This window comes from Crocodylus siamensis, chromosome 3 (genome assembly GCF_052110815.1).
Source record: "Crocodylus siamensis isolate JL-2025a chromosome 3, ASM5211081v1, whole genome shotgun sequence".
NCBI classification, from domain to species: Eukaryota; Metazoa; Chordata; order Crocodylia; family Crocodylidae; genus Crocodylus; species Crocodylus siamensis.
In genome coordinates, this window is record NC_143397.1 from 136129562 (window position 1) to 136157144 (window position 27583).

At 41.8% G+C, this 27583-nt stretch overlaps 1 protein-coding gene across 1 annotated transcript; it reads right to left on the reverse strand.

The window, feature by feature from the left end:
• Positions 1–3706: 3706 nt before the first annotated feature.
• Positions 3707–27483, reverse strand: SERPINB5 (serpin family B member 5). Its single transcript, XM_090039296.1, has 7 exons — positions 27340–27483; positions 19288–19462; positions 15250–15387; positions 11084–11201; positions 7167–7309; positions 5777–5944; positions 3707–5238 (listed from the first exon to the last, which is right to left on the reverse strand). Exons 2-7 carry the CDS (start codon positions 19459–19461, stop codon positions 4846–4848), a joined length of 1134 nt encoding a protein of 377 aa, XP_089895422.1. The 5' UTR covers position 19462; positions 27340–27483; the 3' UTR covers positions 3707–4845.
• Between the last annotated feature and the right edge of the window lie 100 nt (positions 27484–27583).

Here is a 27583-nt window from a genome sequence, read left to right on the forward strand (position 1 = left end):
ACACTTATGAAGAAACAATCAAAATACAAAATGGAGAATGTCTGGTTAGGCTGCAGTACTACAGAAGAGAATATTACAGTGTACTGCAAGATGCATGCAAGTCAACAGTAAAATATTGTTTTTAAAAAAAAGGTAATAGGAATCTGAGAAGTGCTAACAGGGAAATTATAGGAAGGTTGAAGAAAGTGATTCTTCCATGGAATACAGCATCAGTGAAGTCTTACCTAGAGCACGATGTCCAGTTCTGGGCACCACACTTCAGGAAAATGTGGACAATTTGGAAAGAATCCAGAGGGCAACAAAAATGATTAGAGGTCATCTGAGATTGAAAAGTGTGGGGATTATTTAGTTTGGAGAAGAGAACTGAGAGGGATTTGAAAAGCCTTTAACTATGGGGGGGGAAAGCTGTTATAGAGAGGAAGCCAGTCTCTGTGCCACAGGGGACAGGACATGTCCTAACAGCCTTGAATTGCAACAGGGGAGATTTAGGTTGTGTATTAGGAAGAGCTTTGTAACTCTGAGGGTAGCTAAACACTGAAATAGGTTACTTAGAGATGTTGTGGAATCTCTGTTACTGGCAATTCTTAACCACAGTTTGGAGAAACATTTATCTGGGATGATTTAGTCAGGGCTGATCCTGCCTTGAGCAAGAGGCTATGCTAAGTGGACTGTTGAGGTCCCTACTTGCCCGTTTTTCTATAATTCTAGCTCTGTCTCATGTTGTGAGGCTCTGTACGCTGAAGACAGATACTTGCAGTGGTATGCAAATCCCATAGATGGAGGTGTGCATGACTGAGCAAAATAGTTATGGTCAATGCCAACATTTTCTCTTAAATTGAGCATTCAATCAAGCTAGCTTGACTAAGGCATACCAGTTTCTATAGCTAATGATGCACAAGAGTGGTATAGCTAGTGTTGCTAGATTGTGTTTTAGTGTAGTCTAAACCGAGACTACAAATTATCCCATTACCTAAATTATTTTTTATAAACTATGGCTGCTTACAGATGTGGGAAAAACAAACAAACAGCACTTTACTTTCAGCTCAGTGCACCCCCACACTGAGCGCAGCACATGCCCAGCAGAGGCACTGTGTTAGTTTGACCTGGTTCACCCAATGTCTGTAAAGATTGCGTGCTTCAGCAGGGCTTGTATCTAATGGCTGATTGAATCAGCTTTAGATAAAATTGTCAAAAAGCTCTGCTGAAGTGCCCAGTCTATATAGATGTTAGGGAGCTGGGTCAAACTAATGCGCTTCCTCTTCTGGTAAAGCACTGTTTGGGGGAGGAGGGGTTCATGCCTGTTAGTGCTCCATATCCCTCATTGGGTTAGCTGCTTTGTTTTTCTCTCCTACCCACTTTGCTTCTCTCATTAGTGTCCCCACCTTTGTCCTCCCAACTCCCTACCCCGTGTACTAGTCACTGCTTTTTTTTTTAGCAGCTTTGCTTCCTGCTGTCCTTCCACAGCATCTAGGTAAGCCCAGTGCTTATGAAAGCTTATGCTATACATCTTTGAGTTATCCTGTAAAGGTACAAGTCTACCCTGCCTCCTAGGCTGCAGACTAACGTGGCTAACTCTGGACGCATCTACATATGACACTTTAATGTGCATTAGCTTAAGTTAAAACACGTTAAGGGTGTGTGTCTACATGTGCACTCCCTTAATACACATTAAAAACGGTGAATTTAGGCTATTCATGCCTAAATCTGATGCTGGCAAATGCAGGGATCAAATTTAGGTGCAGATAGTTAAAGCGCATTAACCCATGTGTAGACATATTAAAGTGCATTAACGCTGTATGTGTGTGTGTGGACTTAGGACTAACTTTGGACCCAAATCAGTCTGCACACAGCATTAGTGTGCTTTAAAGCCTGGATGTGTAGATACCTGCCTAAAGCTGCTTAATGCACATTAAGCTAATGCACACTAAATTTAGGCATGCTTAAATGCACGTGTAGACGTGCCCTCTCTCTTCCTTTGACTCACCAGCCAACATGACCAGGCATCTATTTACAGCTGGGTCAACTTGGGGCAGCCTTTGGCAAGAGTCCAGTGCAAGACTCAAATGCATGCTTCTAGCTGTTGTAAGGCAACTTAGCCCTTCTGCCACTGCACCCCATTATCTTGATGGGATGGGCATGTTGTCGTTGCACCCCATGGGGTAGATGAAATTTATCACAACTCCCTTGGCAACTTCTGGCACATTGCAGTATCTCTGAGAAAACTGTGCCATCTGCTGTGGTACTTCATACAATATTTACAGCCAGAGCTCATTCAACATTTCTTATTAATGCCCTTGGGCACAACCTGGCTTAGGCAGAGAGATCTAATAAAATAGCAGGTCAAAGGTGAGATGGCATTCAGCCTGAGGAGTCTTGATATTTAAATTGTTTCAGAGGGAGCACGTGTCTGATGTTCTGCTTAGAACTTGAGCAGCAAGTGAGTTGTAGCAAGTGAAGACTTACAAACGAAATAATTTCCAACTCTTCTTGAAAAAGAGCTAGAAGAGGAAAAGACTAGGAGCTAGAAGAGGAACTGGAAAATTCAGTGGTAGCTACAGTAACTATAACTGTAATTTGTATAGCTGTAAATTGGCAAGCCATTCACAGTGATTGGCCAGTCAGCTGGTTTCCTCTGTATTGAGTAGAGTAGACTCATCCAATTGTCATTAAAAGTCACAGCTCAGATGAGAGAGATTTGCAGCAGTCTGCTAAGAAGGGAACTGTTTCCCTTTCTCTTGCCCCAGACTAGCTGGTAGGTACAGCTTCTAGTCGGTGTTTGCCATTCCTCTGTATTTCTCAGCTGCAACATTTTGTGAAATAATTATAATTCATGCTCTTGCAACACCTTCTCTCTGGGTATGCCTACACGTGTGATTAATGCACACAAACCTCAGAACATATCGCTATGGAGTTTATTTTTGTGCAGCACATGAAGCCTGGGTTGGAGCAGTCCAGGCTGACAGGGGATCCAGTGGGGTCAGCCTGCCAGCCCAGGCCTGCTCCAAGGACTTCATGTGCTGCAGAGCAGCTGGCTGAAGCATGAGGGTGCTTCAGCACAGGGGCTGCCTGCCAGCTAGTCCCATGCTGAAGCACCCTGTGCTCCAGGCAACCAGGGAACCATCTACACATGAGCTGCTATACACAACATCCCCGCAGCAGGGTAGTACTTGTATTTACAAGTACTTGTATACAAGTACTTACATTTTTGTGCGCCCTAATAAGGGTGCATGTGTAGATACCAAGATGTTTACTGCACGGTTAATTAGTTAGCTGCGCTGTAAATGTCTCATGTAGATGCACCCTCCAAGTACCAGAGTGCTTCACCAATATAGGCCTGGATCCTTTAGCTCTCCATGTGGAGGTTTTATAGCTGCTTTGTTGACGACTCATGTGAAGAAAAATGCAGCAAAAAACAAAACTCTTTTTCTTTGATTAGAACAGCAACTGGAAGCATTTAACTAAGCATTATAATTGTGTATTTCTCCCTCACTTATGCTTTAGTAAATACCCTGCTTTTTAATAACAAGTTCACTGTTGGAAAAGGCATGCTTTCCAGCTACTAGCACTACTCTTACCCTTTAAAAAAACCTGCTATCCAAAATACCTTTTTGTTAAATTCCTAAAGCCCACAGTTCAGGAACAAAGAGTTTACATGACAATAGCAGAAAGCTGAATTTGGTCTTAAACGTTTAAAAATGGGAAAAGACATTTTTTATACTGCTTTATTCTGAATGATAGAAGGTAAACAATACTAAACACAGGCAGCAGGAAGACTTTTAGACTTAAATTTATCCAATTTACAGAGATGTCACATTTAATTTGAATCTAACACGTTAGCATCTGATTTCCTCTTCATATATTATCTACTAAGTGCATGGAACTTCAATTTCTACTTCTATTCTGAAGGTCGAAATGACAGACAACACAAAGTGAAAGCATGGTAGTACTAGCTGCATAGCAAAGCCTTGGTTCAGTAACGGATTTCTATCTTCATTTTCACAGACCATGTACAATATAGGCTCTTCTACCTGAAACTTATCTTTGTTTCCTAATTAAAGGACCATAATTAAGAAAGGTCCAATCTGTAGGGCCAGATTCTATACCTGTGTAAATTTACATAGCTCCATTAAGGTCATCAGATGAGTATCCCATTGTTATAAGTATAAAGAATTATTTGTATAGACTATTTTATCCCTAGATAATTTATGCAGTGCATGTAGGAAAATATAAGGACTATCATCCTGTTGTATACCTACCTATCAGTCCTAATCTACAGGAGACTGGATAGCTACACTGCTGAACCTAAATGAAGTCTCGCTAAAGGCTCCATTCAGGTACCCCAATGTGCAATCACTTTGAAGATAAGGGCTATAACTTTGGATCTCAAAGTATTCAACTTCTGTGCAGCAGAAATCCACTTCCAAGTTTTGGGAGACTTTGGGCCTGGTCAAAGAAAACTTATAGAAACAAGCTAGTTCTTTGTATGATACTCCAGAGTCCTTACCAACTGTGGTTCATCATCTGTTAGGAAGTTTGATTTAGATTTCATTGTGCTGATGAAAAAGAAATGCATCAGAGAAACAGCTGGGCTGGTTGCTAATATTGGGAAATTTCCTGAAGTTCATCATACTTCCTTTGTGTTGGCCCATCCTTTATTTTAGGTGCATGAAACTAAAGTTGTATTTATTTTGTAGGACTGCTGCATATGAAAAGTACATTGTACTACCTGTTTGATAAATGAAAATCTTAAATTACCTTTCAAAGGTGATACTCAAGATGCAAAGCTTTACTGAGACATGCATCACCATAAATGTAATCCTGCTTTTTTTAATTAGCATGCCCTCTTTAAGGAGAACAGAACCTGCCAGCAAGAATAATGTTGCGAGTTTTGCTGTGCTTAAACAAGAAAATAAATGGATGGTCAGCTTTAAATTCATCTTTGTGCTGTAGGATCCGATAACCTGGTACCTCTCTAGATTCCCCACCTTCTTCCCTTACTTCCAGAGAGACTTTATGAATGATCTTTGACAAAACCACATCTTTAGCATCACACATTTCAGAGAGATCTGCTGTGTTCTCATCAAAAATGCTTGTCATCCCCAGGCCTTCCAGAACAGGTTTCAGGTCATAATCCCCTTCCACCTTGAATTTTGGAAGAAATACATTCACTTTGGTATTGGCCATCACACTGGGATTGGTCCATTGTACCAATGTCTCAGGGGTGAGCTCCCTTTCCAGCTGAAAAAACAAGGCAAGGAAACAAATTAGCAGCTGATTCAAGGGCAAGGAAAAAGAATACTTTCCAACCCCCTTGAAGGAATGTCTTCTTCCTCCTCATAGCTTTTTCATGATTCAGTCTTAACAATCAGATGACAGTGTGTTACAAAAGTAGATGCATAAATAGGTTTTCAGGGACTTGAATAGCGTGGGACAGAATTGCATGTTAGGCATCTAAGTCCACTTAGATGACTCATAGGTAGAATGGAACCTGATGGCTGGGCCACCGTTAAATTAAAATGAAAACTACATTTTGAAAAGTACATAGGCATCAAATAATGTCTATAGTCACCTCATCAGCTTTAGAAAAGCACTGAGGCCCTTGTCTCTCATCAATTTTAGTTCAGCTGTCCCTGCCTTTCATTTTCCCACCTGACAACATAATTTTACACTTAACTGCGGTAGAAATTCTTATATCATGAACGCCACACTAGGTGTGGAGAAGGGAAAGGAATAAACATGCAGAGACGCCCATGTAAATGCTGTCTGTTTCCCTTACCTGTTCCAAGCCGGTGGTATCATCTTCAATCTCTTTCGGTAGCAAAATGATCATGCTGATATGCTTGTTGAGGCAAGGGAGCTCAAGGATGGAGACTTTTAAGTCCTTTACAGAGCCTAAGCAAAATGTAGCTTCCAGGTTCATCATTTGCACTGGTTTGGTTTCAGTCTGTAAAATACAGAGGGAACAATCTGGGACCCCGTTACCTTCATAAACGAGAGAGAGAGAGAGAGAGAAAGAGGAAATGTGTGCTTGAATGAGTAACCTTGTGTTTCACTTGAAGTTAAGGGTCTGCCTGGCCTTGTGGCTAAGATCATATATATTGCCTAAAGGACAGCGCAGTCTCAACCAGCATAAATCCCTGAGGATGTATCAAAGGCTGAAACACAATAGGCATGTAGGGATAATTTATTTTTGTTTCACTGTGAAAACCAGAAAGAAATCAAATTACGATTTTCAAGTTAACGCCAAAGGAAACAAACAAACAAGTCATTTTCAGGTCTTTACAATGTTCCATGTATCCTGAAATGTTTCCCTCCCCATTTTTGTTTTGCCTTTCCCAACACTATCTTGTTTCAGAACAAAGTCTCCAAGAGAGACCAGAAAAGGGACATGTAGCCTAACAACTGTGACAGGGATAGGCAATGCATAGGGGAGAATGGGAGGGCATGTGTTGTGTTGTGTGTACCCCCAAGATTGACCCTCGCTGGCTGGGCACCAAATGGGGGCACCAAGAGAAGCATCGCTAGCACTTCCAGTTTTGCTGTTAGCACTTCTGGTTTTGCCGCTGGCATTTCTAGGGACACCCCCCCCACCCAGTCAGCAATTGGCCGCCAACACGCCCCTAGACTCAGGAGGCACCAGTTGCCCATGGTGACAGGTTTATATACTTACATTTTCTGCCCTACACTGGCTACTTTTAGCTTTGGATGCTATTTCTGGTACAGGTTATAATCCCTGAGAAAGTCACCTTTGTGAATGCTCAACAGACTTCCTCCAAGGGCAGTTAATGATCAACTTTGCCTGTTACTTGCTGGACTCACCACCAGGCTGTTCTTACTGGAAACCCCTTTTCTTTCCTTGTAAGTCTTCCTTCTCTGGTCATGCACCAGAGCAAGCTTCAGAGTACAGCAAGAATACATTTGGTAATTTTCCTCCAGATCAGGTGAACAGCTGGGTTGGGGGCTCCTCTAAGTCTTTGAAAAGTTTATACAAAGCTACCAGTATGGTTAAAACTGTCTTTTTTAAGGCCCCAAAACAAGAGCTCAGTGACACCATGGTAATGCTGAAGATTTCTAGTCCCCTGTGTCAGGATTTGCTTACTTCAGTATTCACAAATGTGTCTTTAATTTGGATACACAAGTATTCAGATACTTGTTTTTATACATACCTTGTTGATTTTAAATGGACATTCTTTGATTTCTGCCTCTGGGAACTTCTTCATCCAGTTTGTTATAAAATAAGCTGCATTAACCAGGAGGATCTTAGTCTGGCCATTTACACTCTCCTCACTCAAAATGTTCTCCATCTTACCTGTTGGCATGGTTTGAAATATTTCATTAATAATGGCCCTCAGTTTAAGTTTCACTGTCTGAATATCTGACAATGCTACTAGAAAATGGTACCTGACTGTAGCTAGTCAATGGGAAATGATAATTTAAGAGGGAAACATCCTAATTCCGGTTTATTGTTTATAGTCCAGTTCAGGTTGTGGGGAAAAGACGAGAGGATCTGACTTGCCAAATTATAGCATATCATAAAAAATCATTTATAGCATACAGATGACTTACACTGCTATGAGTTAATTTAGTAACAAAACCAATTTCTTTAAATTATTGAAACTTCACTGCAGATAAATGGTCTCATTTTACTGTTGTTTAATATTTTTTCCAAGTAAAACGTTAAGGACCGTTGGCCAACTTCTTCCTCTGTTAAACTCTGTTGAAGCAATGGAGTTATGCCAGCAATGAATTTGACCCTGTATGGGTGAAGATAACTAGGAAGTGCAGCTATATGGCCTTTGTCACATGTTAGACTTAGGACCACAGGTGACTGGTAGGGGAGGCATGGGGGGCAGCACATGCCCCCCCCCGAGATTAGCCACCAACTTGGATCCACTCAGGATGGGGCAATTTTTTTGCCACGCAGGCTGGCAGCATGTTGGGGGGGGGGCACTAAGCCGTGGCACAGAAGTATAAGGGTGGATATGGGACTTTTGGCCCACCCTCGGGCCCACCCACTAATTGTGCCCCCTCCTCCCCACCGACCCAGGAGGTACCAGTCACCCCTGCTTAGGATCTTTTAAGCATAAGCATCTACATATTCAGGCAAGAATGCATGTGGTATGTTAGTAAACTTAGGACATTTGGGGCAAGGAGTATATCTCCACATTGTGTTAAATAATGTGTTACACTATCACGATACTGCTCCATGGAGATAAAACAGCTCATGTGGTGCCAGGTCTGGGACTGACAAACAGCTGTTCATCAGGTGCACAACCATCTCCAGCCTTGTCTAGAGGGCTGGGACCATTGTAAGCATTAGCATGAGACTGCTCAGAAAACTTTAAGTCATCGTAATGCTTACTATGATCTAAATAAAACATGCCTTAAGTGTAACAAGCCCCTGAGAGCTATGGCATTTCAGGTACCAGACACAGAAAGGTACTGCCTTAGCAGGCCGCTGTTTTTAATAGTCTAATTCTGTGAGATGAGTTTGTAATTTGTTAGGGTTAAACTTGAAAGGGACTCAAAGCTAGTGCTGCCAATATCTAGGTTAAGTCAGAGAAATGAAAAAGCAAGAAACACTAGTTCTTTTAGAGTCCACGATCAAGTACTCCATGACCTTTCAAGAAGCTGTAAAATATATTCTGCCTTCTAGATCGGGGTGACAAATATACAGCCCACAGGCCGGATCCAGCTCATGGGGCAGTATGATCTGGCCTGTGGGTCTCAAACAGATCTCACACACTGAGTACAGCATACAGAGCTGGTCTGACACGGGCTGAACCCAGCACTGCAGGGGGCTGGCATGAAATGTATGCTGTAGGTAGTGCCCATACCATGCTGACCCTGCACATTGTCTCCAGGGTTGGTCTTGACTGGGCTGTGCCAGAGCCAGCACACAGGGCCACGCTGATGGGGCATAGTATGCACCATGTGCCAGCCCCCTGGGCCAAATGCAGTGTACACAGCCAGTCCAGCCCTGCACACCACAGGGATAGCATGGGGCGCCAGGTGCAGCATGTGCCAGGCCCATTCTAGGGCTAGCACAGGGTGCACACTGCATGTGGTGCTCTGCTGCACTGGCAGCCCTGCACATGATCTCTGGTGTGGCCCAAACCAACCCACAGACAAGTCCAGAGACCTGAATGTGTTTGACACTCCTGTCCTAGATGGTTAAATTCTAGCCAGGAGAGGAATAGGATGAACAGTGCTTAAGACTTGTCTTCCTCACAGAATCTGGAAGAATGGAGATACTGTAAGCTACTTAAAAAGTCTCATCTGTACCAGACCTGGAAGGATAGTAGGCACCCATCAATCCTTCTGGATCATGGTGTATGCATGACAGATCATCAGGCTTGTTGATGCATACACCTAGGCAGGATTATGGAGGAGTGGAGGCTGCCCAGACCTTTTATCCCTCCTTTAGGTCGTTGAGACAAAATCCAAAGGTTAGACCAAGTCCAGACATTTGGTGCATTGATGGCTGTAGTTAAATGTGCATCCAGGAATCAAACCCAGGTCTTCTACATGGCAGACAAGGGATGCCTGTACACGTGTGGGGATTTTGCTCCAACACACTGTAATTACAGCGCATTGATTAATAGAGTCTGCTGAAGCGTGCTAATTAGTCCGCTCCAGCAGCCTCCGTGTCTTATGTATTCAGCATCCCTGCACTTCAAAATGGCAGTGGGGGCGCTTTAACTAAAGCTTGTTGAACAAGTTTTAGTTAAAGTGCCTCCACTGCCATTTTGAAGCATGGGGACGCTGAATACATAAGATGCTGTGGACACTTTAAATACAGCAGCTCTTAGAGCCACCCTAATTAAAGCACCCTACTCCCCCCACCCTCCCCAGAGCAGGGGATAGATAGGGCATAGATAGGGCAGGGAGTAGAAAGCAAAGCAAAAGATGAGGCAGGGAGCACAGGGGATAGACCAGAAAACAGCAGCAGATTGAGCAGAGGAAGGGGATCATGTTGACACTTGGGGAGGGTGCAGGGTTTATCTTGAAACATGCCTGCCAAAAAGGCTGTCCCCCATTGGTTTAGGTCACAATGTGCATCTCGTACAATCAAAACCAATTATTATTACAAATAGACCCACTGAAGCTAAAGAAGGGTAGGATAAGGATAAGGGATTCTAGGATAAGGAAGGATTTTTACAGTCAAGCCCAATGAAAAGATATAGTAATGAAAACAAGCAGTGTAACACTACTAATTCTCATTGTTCCTACTACAATATTATTCTGTTTGCTTTCCATGTATGTTTATATCTGACAGTGTTAACAGAAAATACTGCAAGGAAACATAGGCAGATCTAGGATTTTGAAAATGCAGGTGCACTTGGTGTAGTACACCCTTGCAAATAATATAACACATTTTACACCTGTTAGAGAAACATGAAGCTTTACTAATACGGTAGGGGGCTAGTACTATATTATTCATCTCAAGATTAAAGAAAAAAACAAATATAACTATTGGAATGTGCACTAATTTGCTAGAGTATATTTGAAGTTTAAAAAAACACAGCAAAGTAGGGTGCCATTAGTCCTGTAGTCATTATAGTTAAATGTACATCTTTTATTAAGATTCATAAAACAACATCTAGCCTTCAATATCTTGATGATGCCTCCATTACTTCGCTGTCAATCATTTCTACACCTGAGTTAAGGATTTTAGCTAGCGCTAAAACAGTCTGCAGGGCTGTAAAATAGAAGAGACACGTTACTAGGAAGGGCTAACAGACAGCACAATTGCGGAAGAAAAGATAACTTGAATAGTGAAATATTAAGATCATAAAAAAGGAGAAAGGGTCATTAGTACAGGTAGAGTGAAGAGAAATTAGCAGGAATCAGGAATGGTAAGGAGCCATGAAGTCAGTAGACTCTCCCAGCCTGCCTGACAAAAAATTCTGCTGCCCTTCCCAAGGAGTTGGTTTTATAATTTGGGTGGAAGAGGAATCAAAGGGGGTGGTTCAACTGCACCACTGCACTCTCCCCCCCCCGCCCCACTCCTCCCCATCCATCCCTGCAAGGAAATAGAATTCTCTCTTTAAAGAGGTAATGAGAGCTAAATTATACTTACCATCAGTTAGCTCTGAAACAGATTTGTTAATTTGCTGTCTGGTGTCCTCAGGTTTTTCTTTGAAGTCTACTAGTTCTAGTTCAGAAGGAAAAGGTCTCTTTGTAGAACTGACAAAGTCCTGAGAGGCACAAGAAACCAGGTTCATCTCTGATAATGTCCTGTTGTTATGGTGTTTCTACTACATGGGTACATTTAACACAGAGAGATCCTATAAGTGGTTTCAATCATTAGGATTCAATGGAGTTAAGCCAGAGCATACACTCCCTTATAGTATTTAAAGAGTATGCATTTTGCCAGTTTGAGGGGGAAAGTAACAAAACATTATGGACCTTTTGGCCCATTATTAAAATACTCTGAGTATTCACACATTGTAGTTCCTCAGCATTCTGTTTTTTAAAACAAAATACTTGAAAAGCTTAATGTAGCAGATACATAATGACATTCACTATGATAACAGCTGAAAAAGCAGTTTGCATTATTATGACTCTTTGGAAACCATGTTCTTTTCCCCCAAAACTCACTGTGACTGTAATGTTCCTTGCTTGGACTCAGCCCAAAGGTGATTTAAAAGTGTGTGTGTGTGTGTGTGTGTGTGTGTGCGCGCACGCGTGCATATATACAAACATAAACCAAGATTTTCCAGTCACTTTGAAGCTTTATAATTTAAAACACCAATAAACTGTTCCCTTTTAAAAAATGTTTGTATTGTTATTGCCATGCTTTGGTTCAGACTAATACTCTGTCCTGATCTAGTTTAATAAAGCAAAGCTCAGAGGGAAGGAATCTTTGGCCCCAACATATATTATCAGACCAGGGAAGCTTGCTACTGTTGGGGAAGGGGTGTTGAATAAGAGAAGCTTCTATAGAACACAAAATACTACTGCTACCCAACAATGTTGGTTTTGGCCTTCTAGATCAGCACAAACCCAGGGCCAGATTCTATTCCACCTCTTAGGCATGTAAGTGCTTAAGTACTACTCCGTTTCACTCTTTTAAGTCCCTGAAAAACTATTAATGCAAGGTGAGTGGATCCTCTCTGATAGTGTAACCAGGGAGGGCAAGCAAGACACCAGACCCAGGCACTGATTTAGAAGGGGCACCAGCATGGCCCTCTCCCCCCTGTAGTCTTTCCCATAGCAGATGCAGCCCTGCACAGCCCAGCCATAGGAGCCAGGCAGATGCAGACCCTGCACCCAGCATTGTACTCTGGGGAGACTTTGCTAGGGGATCAGATGCAGTAATAATTACAATAAAAGGCCTTTAAGTTTTTAAAATGTGTGTTTACAACAGCATGAAAGATGCCTTTCTGGCTTTTCAGCTGTTTTTGCAGGATGTGAAAATGAATGGCTTTCTGCTTAAAAGACCCTTTCTGGGAATCAACAGGGCTAGGGACAGACATTCAAAAAGCCTGAGCCTGAATTGATTCAATCTTTGCAGGTTAGTCTAACCTGGCTAGGCTAAATCAGTTTGTAACCAGCCAGCCAGCCCAGAAATGCAGGCTGAAGTAGCTCAGGCTAGAAACCAGGCGGTGCTAGAGTAGCTCATCCTTCCTTCCACAGCACTAAACTGGGAGGGGGAGCGGGGGCATGGCCAGGCCCCGGCAGGATGTTCAGATTACTGATAGCCCAACAGGGAATTGATAACACTGTTTATCACCCCTAACTCAGTGTTTATCACCCCATTACGAAAACAATAGAGGGACATTACCAACTATCTGTTGATTCTAGGTTTTGATTCAGCACACCCAGCATGTGGTCTGCTAGCTAATATACAGACTTAGCAAGGCAAGCCAGAGAGGAGTGGGAAATTCCTGCTTAGCAGGGAATGGTGAGGGGGAGAGGGGAAGTAGCCCACAGTTTGTGTGGGAGCTGAAGCCAGGGAGCAGAAGGGAGGGGCCAGCCCTGCTGTGGAGGAAAGAGCCCTGCCCAGCCCAGAGAGCATGCCGGGATGCTGGGGGAGTCTGATTTATCTTAAACCAGCAAGGCGTCTGGGACAAACATTGCATATACTGGTTTGAGACAAATCAGTTAAGTCTGATTCTACATTTAGCCAGGTTTATCTCAAACCAGGTTCAGCCATTTTCAAACTGGTTTATATACACTGAAGATCCATTCCGTTACAGGTTTAAAACAGTTTCTGATCACTCAGACTGGTTTATGTGCAATGTCTGTCCCTAACCCAGGTGACACAAATTTATGAAATGCTAATATGTCCTGCAAAAAAGGATATAATAAGGGCTTCTAATTAATTTCAAGCCACTCCACTTATTACTTTACACTCAAATTCAAATACATTTTATATTTGAAAATGAAATGTATGCTATTAGGAGAAATAATATGTCATTGGAGAAGGCTACAGAGTCTTTATTTATGTGTGAAAACATAAGAAATTATTTTTTCCCCTCTCTAGCTTCGTATTTTCTTGAGTTAAAGTAACAACTCTGTCGTATCTGTTTCAAGAGACGAGTCAAAATGGTTTAAAGTATTAGGCTGTTGCTGTATCCTTTTTCAGATTATTGTGATTGAAATCCATATTTTCCTCGTCCAGACACTATCCCATACTGAGAAAAATCTGACTGCATCTAGATGAAACACTGAAGGACTGTTAGAGATCCAGCTTGTAGACTAAATGAGTAAATATCTCTTGACTGTTACATTTTCATAGGTAAAAGCAATTTCAAGCAGTAACAATTTAAAGCTGATGTGATGGTATGGTAAAAGACAGTGGCCACATCTACATGAGATGCTGACTGTGCAGTAGCTCATTACTACTGTGCAGTAGTATCACATGGCATGAAGCGTGATGCAATGCTACTGCACAGTAGTCTCAAGCAACTGTGCAATCAGCATCATGTAAAAGCCATTTGGCGAAGCTACTGTGCAGTAACTCTGGTTACCGCAGTCATTTAGTACATGTTTATACAAGTACTAAATGACTGTGCAGTGATGACAGAGCAGTCAGAGTCTTGTGTAGACATGGCCAGTGGATGCATACACACATACTAAATTGACTTAGTTATGTAATTTTATTTTAAGTCAACTTAAGCCATGTTGCAGCGTACACACGTACAACTCCTTGATATGGTGGCAGGCATCTTGTGAGCTAAGTTGACTTAACTAATGTGACTCAAGATAATACACCTCAGCAGGTGTATTATCTTGTACCACATTTAAGTCAATTCTGCTTAACATATGTCTGTATGCTCTGGCAGTTAAGTCAACTTCAAAAAATTAAATTGGCTTAACAGTCAGAAAGTTAGTATGCATGTATGCAATATTATTCTGTAGAAGGATTAAAGCTGTACATTCACTTTGACATTTCTGAATTTTATGGCTTGATTCTACTTTTTTACAGTTTTCATTTAAATACCATATTTTTCAGACCTAAGACGCACTTTTTTCCCCCCAAAAGCGGGGGGAAAACGAGGGTGCGTCTTATGGTCCGAAGGTGTGTGTCCCGGGGAGACGGGGCGGAGCTTGCCCGCGGAGGCGGCGGAGCCCGAGCGGGACACCCGCCGCTTGTTTATGCCGTGTCCCGGGGAGACGGGGCGGAGCTTGCCCGCGAAGGCGGCGGAGCCCAAGCGGGACACCCGCCGCTTGTTTATGCTGTGTCCTGGGGAGACGGGGCGGAGCTTGCCCGCGGAGGTGGCGGAGCCCGAGCGGGACATCTGCCGCTTGTTTACACCGGAAGCCGGCGCCCGTGCCGGTGGCCGGGAGCCGGCAATAAAAATGGCCGGCCACCGGCACACATAGTCTCTCCTGCCATAAAAACTGGGTGCGTCTTATGGTCAGGTGCGTCTTATAGTCCGAAAAATACGGTAGTCTATGCTAAGGTGCCATTCTATTTATTTTAGTAGAGGGAGATTACTTTCTAAAACTCCAAAATAGCATGGCTAGGGAGCAGTTATTTATTTTCAATAAACTTATACAACTTGCTCCACAAGATGGGCATTAGAATAAGATCTATACTAAATAAACCAAAGAAATAAGTCTTATAAAGTCTGGATAAATCTTATTTCAGGGGCGAATACAGGAACAGCCAAACTGAAACCGCCTTTACTAAATTAACTTTAAGGTCTGATTCAGATTTCAGCCAGTCAACATGTTGATAATGCAATAAATATCAAAAGTTTTGTTGTGTCTCTCTTTCATTTTTTAATTGCTTACCGTCGTAGGGTCAAGAGACTTCTCTACATAAAGCCGCTTGACGATTTTAAATGGAAAAAAATTGGTGAGTTTGGAAACATCAGACGTTACTGTTTGGAACCCAAAGGCAACATCTTTGACGTTCTCGAAATGGAGTACCTATAAGAAAACATGTTAAGATGTTACACCTCTTGCTTGGCTTGATAACTGTCATGGGTCAACAATAAATAACATCACTATGGGTGTGTCTACATGAGCTTCGCCGAGTGTCAATGAGAGCAGTAGGACTACTCACGCAAGTGGAGTAGCTCGTGCTTATGTTCATGAAACAGTCGGGTGTGTCTTTTCTGGTGCATGGGTATATTCCTATCTGCAGTCACAAATGTTTAGCCCTGAAAAAAGGTGCTCTGCTTACTTTTTCATGTAATCCTTCAAGTAGCAAAGCGCAGGCACTTTCTGCCATCCGGTTCTCTCCTCAGAATGTGTAAGAGTGTACAACATGAGGTTGTCATCTTTCCAGATGTGCCATTATAACAATAGCAAATTTGTCGTGGCCAAGCTTCACCCCTCACTTTCTTAAAAATGCCACACCTACCTTGATTTCTATGGTGTAAGTACAAAAAATCTTTCCGTACAAAACTATAGCCTACCTGCAAGTTGGTAAAATTGCAGTTTTGCGCTATCCAGCTGGAGGAGGCTTTGTAGCTTGGTTTGCATGTAACAGAGCTACATTTAGTGCAATTCCCTTTAAAATCTGAACTGTCTGGCACTTAATTTTTTTTATATAATAGCCTGTGAATAAAGAGGATTTATGATATGCATTGCAATCACATGAGGTTGTATTTCAGCAGCTCTGTCAAATGACTGATAGTTTTAAAAGTATTTTTATTCACTACTTCTTGTAATATAAAATTTAAAAAAAACCAAAACTTTTTTCAATGACAAAATTGTTTCTCGCTCGGTGCTGGTTCCATTATTATTGTAGGGCTCAGATATGAGTAGCCATGAACACAGTGTGCCCCTGGAGGCTGGGGAGGACATTGCGAGCTCCTGCAAGCAGCGATGCTGCTGATGGCAGCGGCGGCATGGTGGCGGTGAGCTCCTGCAGGCAGCCACGGCACTGTTGGGGGTGGGGTGTGAGGGAAAGGGGTAGTAAGCGCAGACCAGGGGGTTGGTGACCACCTGCAGACGCCACTGGCAGCATTGACAGTGGCCAGTGGTGATTGGAGACTGCCCGCAGATGCCACCAGTGGTGTTAGTGGCGGTGGGGGGTAGCAAGTGGCAACTGCCCACAGGCACTGCTGGCAGTGTTGGCAGCACCTTTTTGCAGGGGGTGCACCACCAACCTCAGGGTGTGCACGTGCACCCCCTATGTGTTGCCAATGTAGTAGCAATGCAGAAATGAAAATACCGTTTCTAATACTCTCCCTCTAAAGAATCTACCACTTGCCACTGTTAGAGACAGAACACTGAGCTAGATGGACCTTTGCCCTGGGCCAGGACGGTATATTTATATTCTTATGTCATGTTCTTAATTAAATTTAACACAGATTTTTATGTTGAAATCGTCTTCTGCTAGACAGATTGGGCAGGCTGGGCTGAGAGTTAGGGCAGGGGAGAGGAAAGGCATGAGTAGAGGTGTGGTTTGTGAATTATATTCAGCGCTTCAAAAATTACTTTCCTCTATGGAAAAATCTTCTTAGGGCTTCTTCGGTTATTCAAGATCTCCTGAAAAACATTGCTCTGTTGATTGCAATCAGAGGTATGAGTAAACTGACAAAATGCTGAATTCTAGGATATCTGCAGTGAATGAGGAAGTTGTAGAAGAACTTCCAATTTGAGGAAAAGTGAAAAGGCTAATTAAAATTGAATATCTTGTGGAATGTCCCTCAGAGTTTGATTGATTTTGATAATGTTTAACATATTAACATATGCATAACTCATTTCTCATTTTCCTTCTTAGCTCGCTTCCAGAGAAGTCCAAAAGTGTAATAGTCCTGCATAGAGTAAGGACGCAGACAGAAATGACATTTGTCACATGATCGGCTCCTTGAAATTGCTCTAAAGCTATGTCCAAACAGAAGAGCATGGCTGTAGAGCCCTCTGATCACATGACAAATTAGCCCTCGTATGAGGGTTCAAAGGAGCTGCAGTTACTGTTTCTGGATGGGAAGGGGAGAAGGCAGAGGAGAGTGGTCTTTTCTAAGGTTTTCTCAGCCTCAGTGGAGGAGGCAGGCAGTGGATTAAAGCCTCACACCTTGGGGTTGGGGGGCTCCGATCTACCTGCCCTCCCCCAGGTCCAGTGGGGCTGAGAAACCATGGAAGACTTCCCTCCCCTACTTGCTCCCCCATCCCATCCACAGACAGCAGCATAGCTGGGGGGAGGGGGGCAGACCAGGGGAAGACACAGCCTCTTTCCTTGGATCAGTTCCAAATTGGAGCCGATCCTCCACTCTCCTGATCCATCTGTTGAATCAGAGAAATCAGGCTAACTCATGGTAATTCATAGAAATTGACCAGGAACTGCACTTCTGTCTGCACCCTAAATGTCATTCCATGTTGCCATGTAAATGCAAACAGTGCCTCCCTAACCTTCAGTGCAACTTCATCTTTCACCAAGTATAAGTGTAACATCATGTTATAGCAGTCTGATACTGCATCACTCCATCTCTCTGGAACTTGGATCCAGCGATGGGAAAAGTCATGGCTTTTGGTATTACTTTGTACTGCCACATTAAGCCTCTCAGCTACTTTCAATGAACTTTGGTGAGGGGGAAGGGTGAATTTCAGTGCCACTGGAATTGGGTGTTGTTACTAATGACAGATTTTGTTATGCTTATCTCCCTGTATATCTCTGTGGCTCAGATCAGATCTGGTAACTCTCAACTCCCCAGTCCAAATGACCAAGTACCTTCTTATACCTTGGCCAACTGGGGGCTAGCATAGCCTGGATCATGCCTTTGGAACTGTAGCAAGACATCTGATCCACTCTGCCACTTCCCCCTTCATGCTGCTAACACACCCAGCTGTTAGAAATCCATTGATTCAGGATGAAGCTATTCTCCAGAAAGTGTATTAGTCACAGCTGTAGCCTAACCCACAATGGAGCCTTTGTTATGAACGCATGCATGGATTAATTCAGTAGATCATGGCACCATCTAAGTCAGGGATGTCAAAGATTTAGCCCATGGGCCAGATCCAGCACATGAAGCCATATCATGCAGTTCCCAGTGGTGCCTGTGCATCTCAGAGTGATCCATAAGCAGCAAGCAGGGCATGCCAGATGGCACCCACTCCAGCTCACATCCCAGAGCAGCAGAGTGGCTGCCATGTGCAGCACACCCCAATGGCAGTGGCTCTAGGGGCAAGTAGCACAGCCCTGTGGCAGCAGTCTGTGCAGTGCAGGCCTGGAATGACCAGAGCAGGACCCACCTGCATGCAGCACCCACTCCAGCCACTTCAGGACACAAGAGAGATCCAGAATTCTGGCCGGTCTAAGGGTCTGATTCTGTCCATAGACCAGCCCTGCATAATTCATCCAGACCGCAGGACCAAAAAAGTTTGACACCCCTGATCTAAATCATGCTCTCTCCCATATATACACATTGCGCCAGATACTATTCCACCAGTTAGGTGTGTAAGTGGATGTAGGGCACCTACTTGAAGTTTACTGCACCCTGCTCGAGTCCATGTAAAATTTTATTAATGCAAAAGATGGGTGGGTCTTCCTCCTCCTCATTGTTTTTTTATGAGTCAGTCTTAAGGGTAAGATGACAGTATGTTACAAAACTAGTTGCATGAATGGATTTCCAGGGACTTCCACAGGGTGAAATAGAATCCCACTTAGGCACCTACATCCCCTTAGATGTGCAGTAGGTAGACTAGAATCTGTCCCATTATGTGCATGTGTTGAACAAGCTTTTGCTACAAAAAGATCTTTTACTATTTACCAACTTTGCTATTACCTAGCAAAGGAGTGCAGCTTTGAAAGGAATATGTAAAAAAGAAACAGACCACACCAACCAGTGGCATACTTCTACAGCTAAGCAAGAGACTCACCTGTTTCATTTGGGTAGCAGTGTCACCTTTGGCAGCCTTGTATGCCAGAGCCAGAGAGGTTGAAGTACCCAGTGGAGCAAAAACTATATTGGCTGTTTTGTCCTTCTCGCACAGTTTTTTGAAGACATCAACTGCAAAAGCAGTGTTTGCTAGTTGCAGAGCATCCATACTCATCCTGAAACAGGAAAAAAGTGATGTAACTAAAAACATACCAGTAGCTCATGCTGTGAGACTTCTTGGCTGCACACTGACTTCTTCCTCATGATTGAAAAATGGATATATAATAAGAGTTGGATGAATGCAATAACTGCCTTTTCAGACTAGGTCTGAGGTATCACAATTTTGCCCCACCTAGAAGCCTAAGTGTTACATTTGTGCTCTGGGCAATATGAACAATATAAGCAGAACAGTTATCCCCATTAGCAGCTGGCAGCATAATATGTGATGTCAGCCTAGCATCATCAACAGCAGTTGCAAAAGCTTGGTCAGATCAGGATGAAACTATGCATGGTGAGGCACAGTGGGTGCATCTACATGAGACACTGAATGCACAGTAGAATCAGTCTACTGAGCATTCGCATCACTAACAAGGCATGCATTGGTACTACTGCACATTGAGTTAGTACCTGTTACTACAAAGGGTGCACATGCCTCCCAATTAAATTTTATAGTATGATCCTGAATATTCACATCCAGCATTTTATTCTCTTAAAATGAAAGAGAAAGTCAAAATCACACTTGTAAAGGAATAAGCTGTGAGAGATTCCCTGAAACTTCAAGAAAACCTTAAGGCTCTTACACTAGAAAGAGGTCTCTCACTTGCCTAATGATTTAATATTTTACTGCTGTCTCTAACAAACATTTACTTGGTAATTTCATATAATTGACATCATAACCAGAAAATATCTCATTGGTTATAAACAGCAGGTTATGAAGAAACTTATGAAGGAAAATCATAGCCACAAGGACAGTATGTTCTTTGTAACATAATGTATATCTTTTCAATATTGTAACTTATAACACATTTCTGTCCAAATTTATACATGCTTATTTCTATTTGCAGAAGGATTTTTGAAAGGGTAAATGCTAACATTTGCGGGCACAAACATAAGTGACATTTTTTGTGCGATCTGGCCCCTGTGGAGAGGGGCAAATGTCTGTTGGGTCAGGGGGCGCTCTAATTCACAATGCTTTATGTAAAGCGCCATGAATTAGAGCAGGAATGTGAACATCTTTCAACACCCTGTCTGTACATTGCAACATGCTGCAATGCTTTAGAGGATGGGATTGAGCACACACTTAGCAAATTTGTGAATGACACCAAGTTGGATGGAGTTGTAGACACTCTGGAGGGTACAGCTAGGATCCAGAATGAACTGGAGAAATGATCTGAAATCAATGAAATGAAATTCAGCAAGTATTTAGAAAATAATTTTGCCTAAAAGACTCAGTATAAAAAAATCATTAAAATATACTATGTATTTTAATAATGTGATGTCACCAAATAAAATAACACCAGCTTCTTGCGTGAAAAACACAACTGATACTCCATCCTTGCCAGGCTTTCTCAACAGCAATTAATATTGGAGTGGGTTTTTCCCCCCACTGTATAGAAATATTACAGAATCATTCTGAGGGGGAAATGTAAAATTATTGATAACTGATAAAAGTAACACCCAAAAAAATAAGGTGTGACTTTTTTTTTTACAAGGCTTTTATTTTAGGTTTCAGCCAGAATCTGCAGTAGTCACTCACTTTCCAGCAATCTTGCAGTACATACCAAATACTTTGGTATACATTTGCTATCAGTGCCCTGTCATATTTTGCAACAGCAGTAATATAATGCATAAAGTGGGAACACACCTCAAGTGCATTGTGAGGCATAAGGCAGAGAGCAGGTTCCAGCTCCTACCCAAGAACTGTAATCAGTTCTGCTTCTCAGTGCACTCATGCTGTCTCTGACACAAGTATGGCTTGTTGCTAGTAGAAAATGGCTGTGTTATAGCTGAGACTACCCACCTTAAATATGAACAGTTTAGGATAGAAGAGTTACAAGATATTGTGGGTTCAAGTGGTTGGAAGGCACCAAACTGCTAGTAAAAAAGTAATTTGGCACATGAGTAAATAACAGGCTAAAATAATCCCTTTATTTCATCTAGATCCTTTTTCTCTCTTACACATTTACTAAACAGACACATGCACCTTTTGTGGCTGTGTATATCTAAAACATTACACACAACCACACATATCCCTTCCTAAGTTGTTTGTTATTTTCCTTCACCATCCCCACCTCTCAGACATGTTTCCTTTCACCAATCTAACATCATGAATTTAGGAATTATTCTGGATTGAAGTAAAGGGGTCCCAGCTATATGTTTGGGGTAATTTGTACACAGGCGTGACATCAGACAGACCCAACAGGTCACTAAGAACATGGCTTTTCACAACTATCATCCTTTCCAGGACTAAATTCTCTGAAATAATTTATTCTTAAATACTAACCTATTCATCATCAAAACACAATATTACACCTGAATCCTGGTTGACCTGTCATTTGTAGTCAGGCTCTTAGCTGTCTGTTAGACACTAGGACACAATAAGCACTGTTGATCTTCTTTAAAATGTTTGCTGTATCCGTTCAGTCTGTTGATAAAAGATTCTACATAGCTTTTACAGCATTACTATTTTCAGACATAATGAAAGTTGTTCTATGAAGGAAATATTTATGAATTAATGGTAAGCTAATTAATGGTAAGCTGCTTGGTTTGATAAGTAAGGAAATCAAATGCAAAAAGAAACTCTTCTTTCTCTTCCACACTCATTGGTAACTCTGATACTGTCAGTCATACATTTGTTCCAGTGCTTCAGTCTTCTCTTGTAGTAGAGTATTCCTTAACTGTAACCTGGAGGTATAGCATGAATGTTTCATTTTTCACTCAATATTTCATTGTATTTTTGAAGTCGTTTTTATTGAATGAGTCTGGATTTTGGGGAGGGTAAATTTCTCTACTGTTATTTCTTTTTCCTAGTGACCTGATTGCTATTCTTTAAGTATTTAAAAAAGGCTCCTGCTCCCTCATCTTCCCTGAAATACTAGACTGAGAGGAGAAAAAACAATGTTTGATTTACCAGCTTGTCCAATTGCACTTAGCAAAGATTGTTGCCATGGATTATAATCCAAAAGAGTTTATATTTAATTCTATTCTGTGGTAGTAGGCAGCTGGATTCTTTGCTCTCCAAAGGTTTCAATAGTGGGCAAAGACCTATCAGGTTGCCTCTAGGACAGAGGACGTTGGCTCCTGTGTAGAAAGTTGCAGACTATGAAAGAATGACATGCAGTGAGGCACAAATATGAGCAATATTCCATTTGATCCTCCAGTATTTGGGCAGGATCCTTCCTCCTTGAAGCAAAGCTGGGGACTTGCTGAACTAGGGTACAGGCAGTCCTCAGACTTACAACACAATTGGTTCCTGAAAACCACATCTTAAATCGAAACATTGTAACTTGGAACTGATTTTCCCATAGGAAACAATTTTATAAATAGGGGATTGATTCCTGAACCAAAGCCTGATACCCTGTTTTCACCAAAAATAACCAGAATTTTACACTCAATCAGTTATAGATGAGTAATGTAGCTACATTAATGTATTTATATTGTAAATAGCAATTATATTGATTTGGAAGGACTTCTTTGCGGTGACTTTGCTGGACTTTTTGAAGGGCTCTCAGTTGGACTTTTTGAAGGGTTGTTGGCTGAAGTCTTCTGGAGTCTTGTCTGCTTACTTAAAGAAGGTGTCCAAGGAAGCTTGGACAGATGTTCTCCAGGGAGACGGGCAACACAGTGAACTTGTTTATAAATATAGTAAGTGCAAAACGTAACTCAAAATGTTGTAAGTCAAGGACTACCTGTATATGGCTATAACCAGACCTTTCTGAGTCATGGCTCTTGAAACTGGCATCAAGACAGAAGGGTAAAGTTACCTTCTTTCTGCCAGTTGGAGAGAAGGGGAAAAGGAAAAGAGCCTGAAAAAAACACTCTTTTCATATAATGTCTACTTCTAATTGGCTTTTAAACAGGACAGGAAGCCCTTGTTGATGTCTTGACCCTCCCCACCTCCTGCTGGAATTATGCATGTTGCCACAGCCTTGGGGTTTAGTCTTGTTTCCCATATATTCCCACTGGGAAGAAGCAAGGTCAGACTGATGTCCAGACCCTACATAGAAATCTCATTTAAACCCACCCCCAGGGCAGGGGTGAGTGTGCTTTCTTCCCATCCTTTTTCATGTGAGCCAACATTCTTCAGGGTTGGACAGTCTGCTACACAGACATTTTAAATGGACTCCAGGGCTTGGGCCAGTTCTGTTAATTCTTCCATAGCCCTTTGCAAAGGAGTTTTAAGTCTGATATCCTTCCCACTGTTCCTGCTCTGTAATATCGTCTTATCCATTTTCACTCTTGTGTACATTCCTTCCTGCATCTGCCTCAGCTAGGATTGATGAAGCAGTTTGTAAAAAAATAAAATAAACCAAAAACAAACAACTCCCCCTCCCCCACCCAAACCCCCCCAACAAAAACCCAAGAACAATCAAACAAACACCTGACCTTCACTCTAACCCTTGAAGAGAGAAAAACTGAAATGTCTGGAAGGATCTGTCTGGATAAATATCTGTTATCTGTCCAGGTTTCTACAGGAGCCCCTTTTACCTCTTTTCTCAGCAGTCTGGCAGTAGAACATTGCCTACCACAAGGGTTTAAATCTAACACCCTCATGTTTACCTGGATTCAAAGTGACACACTGAAGCTTTCTTCTGACCCATGGAAGACAACAGCATACCAGATTTGAGGCCAGTAATCCACCGAGGCTCAGTACAGATTAAAAGATGTGCTGAGGCTATCATCATTAATCAATCAAAGTACTGTGCATCATACTGAATGGTAAAACACACTTGAGAGACCAGCATGGAGAGCAGGAAGCATCAAAGAAAACAGAGTATGAGAAGTATCTGAATCCTGGTTGGGGTCTACTGTACTCAAATGGAAGGCGTGGGGAGGGAGGAAAAGTGAGGGAGAGCAAAGGTGGAAGAAGGGGGGAAAAAAGAATCAATATGAGTTGGGCAGAAGTGAATCCGAAATGGAAGATGATGTAACTCAAAGCAAAGAAAACCTTTTTTGCATTCATTTCTCCTTCATGTACCAATGTTTAAACTACCGGCTAACTGATTTTCATAATCCTTTCACAAGGATTAAGGGTAAATATGTGCCTCCTATTGAGATATAGGATGCTTTTGCTGGTGTTCAGTTTCCAGAGCAAGGATGTGTGTGAAAGTGCTCTGTGCTTGTTTTACAGTGCTATAATTTAGAGCATTTTATAGCACTATAAAGTTACAGCGCTCTTAAACATGACAGATGGGCAGTGTTTGTGGGAGGGCCTCTGAGCCTCCCTGCATTTTCCAGGCTAGGAGGCAGGGGGTGCCCTGTAACCTCCTTGGGTTTCCCTACTCCTGCCTTTGCTCAGGATAATTTGCATCATCACAGAGCCTCCCCACAGAGCTCAGAGATACCTCACCAGATTAGAAATGCCTTCCCAGAAGAGCATTCCACATTTTTACTCCTCTGTGAAATATGAAACATCATAACCAGAAGGAAATATGAATACATCCTGCTTACCACCAAACAATTTTGAGGTAAACAGACTATTCCAACTTTTCCCTAAGCCTAACCTGCATATAAAATGAACTTTTCCAAACAGGAGATTTTACCACACCTTCAACTCTCCTATGAAATATGAATTTTCATTTCTACCCAGGAGAACTTTTACAATCTTTTCTGTGATGCCTGATGAAGGGTGTTTGGACCCAAAAGCTTGCAATTAAACATTTTTTTTTGCAAAAATCTAGTTGGTCTAATAAAAGATATCACCTCTACCATGAGTCCTGATTGCTTTTTCCTCTAGACCAATATGGCTACAACCTGGATACCTAGCACATTCAAAAGGGCAAGCAGCAGGGAGACACAGCTAACTTGTTAACTGCTAGGAATCCATAAACAGGCAGGAGACAAGAAAACAACTGGACTGGGGATTATGATAACTGGTGCCTATAGTAGTCCTGTACCCATCCTCACCCAAGGAAACGGTAAGTTAGCATTTAGAGAGCTGTTCTGGCAGAGTGCCATATTTTAGACACAATTCACCTGTGATCCACCCAGCTGTGATTGAAAACAATTACTAGGGCAACACGTTATAAAATAAGTTTCACATAAAGAAGGAATCTGTGAGGCTACAGAGCAAATTTTAAGGTGACCCAATTGCTACAATGAATACGTTCTTTTACTTTGTCAAAACAGAGAGCAACAGACATCCTCAGAGAGAGTTTAAAAAACCAGTCTGAACAGGAGAGTTGAATATGGGGGAGCGTCTCTTGGAGCCGCTTTTAATTAAAGTGCTCCCCGCTCTCCCCAGAGCACATGTAAAAGTATCCCATGCTATTTATTTAGTGCACATTAAAATAGGCTAATTCGTATTAAATGTAATTTAAAAACTCTGTCCTTTAATGCACATTAAGACAGGCTAATGCGTATTTTCTTAGTACCTCGCAATGAACAGTATCTACACATGTGTGGAAGCTGCTCCAATAGACTGGAATTCTAGTGTGTCAGAGCAGACTCAATTAATTGAGTCTGCTGGAATGTGGAAATTGCTGTGCTCCAGCAGCCTTCTGCATCTTGTGTATCAGCGTTCCCACGCTTAAAAATGGCAATGACTTTAACATTGTGAAAATGCTCTATAGGAAATGACTTTGGTCTCAGACCAGTTTCTAATGGGAAGTACCAACAGTACAAAAAATACCAAATGGACACACTTGACTACTGCAATAGAGAAAGCTAAAATAAACCAATCCTGGAAAATGTCCATCAACTCTGAGTAGAAGTCCCTGAATGTAAGCCCATTTGCCTGTATTCCTGCTCCCAGGACTGCAGGGTAGCAATCAATGGACTTAAAATTCTGGAGCTCAGATATGAGCATTATAATAGTGCCTTCAAGACTGAAATTCAATGAGCTGTCACTGAGCAGGGTAGCATGCAACAATCCCTCCCCATTTGACATGGAGGCCATTCATCTTCTAAAATAACTCTGAGTGACTCATTTAACTTAGTCTCAATTCAAGTCATAACTGATGGGTATTAAGGAAGTAAGGTATAACAACTAAAAGGCCTTTGTGTGTCGTAAAAAAAAAATTAGACGACTAGCACTCCTGTTGGCAGACCATCCAAAAGTGCAAAAAAGGGCACAACTGTGAAAGCTATGATTGTCTCTGATTCATTGACTTCAATAGGAGCAAGAAGTTTTGAGATGATTTTATTAAAAGAACAAAAGCCCAAGTCCAGACTATGAGAGAGAAAAGTAGCTCTGGAAAGGAGAGAGGTAAATCATAAAGATAACAAAGCTTTTGCTTTGCCCATAAAAGGAGTGAAATCTTGAACCATGTGGAAAATAAAATGAAAATATTTAAGCTAATGTCCCATCCCTGCAATGCAAGCTAATAAGGATTAGTCATTTGATTAATAATGTAAAGAAAGTGGAGTAAAATGTACACACCCATGTAGACAAGTACTGGAAAATTCCTTTTGCAACAGTCTAAATCCTTAACAACACACACATTATATTCATCATAATGCGATATATAATCAGCTTGTTTTGACACAAAGAACGTAATTTATACAATTGAAAATGTCTAGATTTTAGACATTCCCTTTCCTTTCTACAGCCATTGATTTTTATCTTAAGCAATATACATTTTCTGTGAGAAGGGAATGTAAGTTAGTAAAAGTAATTGGTTTTGGATGTAATAAAAAACCTGAATTGAACCATACAGAAATACAATGCAATGAATGTTTCATAATTCTGAACTGAACAGGGCATTGTGAGGATTCAAAATGTTTAACTTCTTTTACAAGCTTTTCTATCCTACTCACCCAGGTAATAATATTTTACAATGCATAGCACTCAAGTACTATTTAGATATTAGTAAAATTTTTCAGCAGCACTTACTTTTCAGAGCAGTAATCCCAGTAAAAGAACAGAGGTAAAAACAAAATCAGCACGCCAGAAACAACTAGGTGTTCAACCTCACAGAGCACAAAGAATCTGTTAGTTCACCTGATCATTAACACCACTCCTACTTTCCCAGTCTAATTTGTGCGTACTTTCTCTCTCTCTTTTTTCCCTCCCTCCTCCCTCTTAATCATCCTCCATGGCAACTTCTGCATAGCAGGAAAATGATTCAGACTGGAGT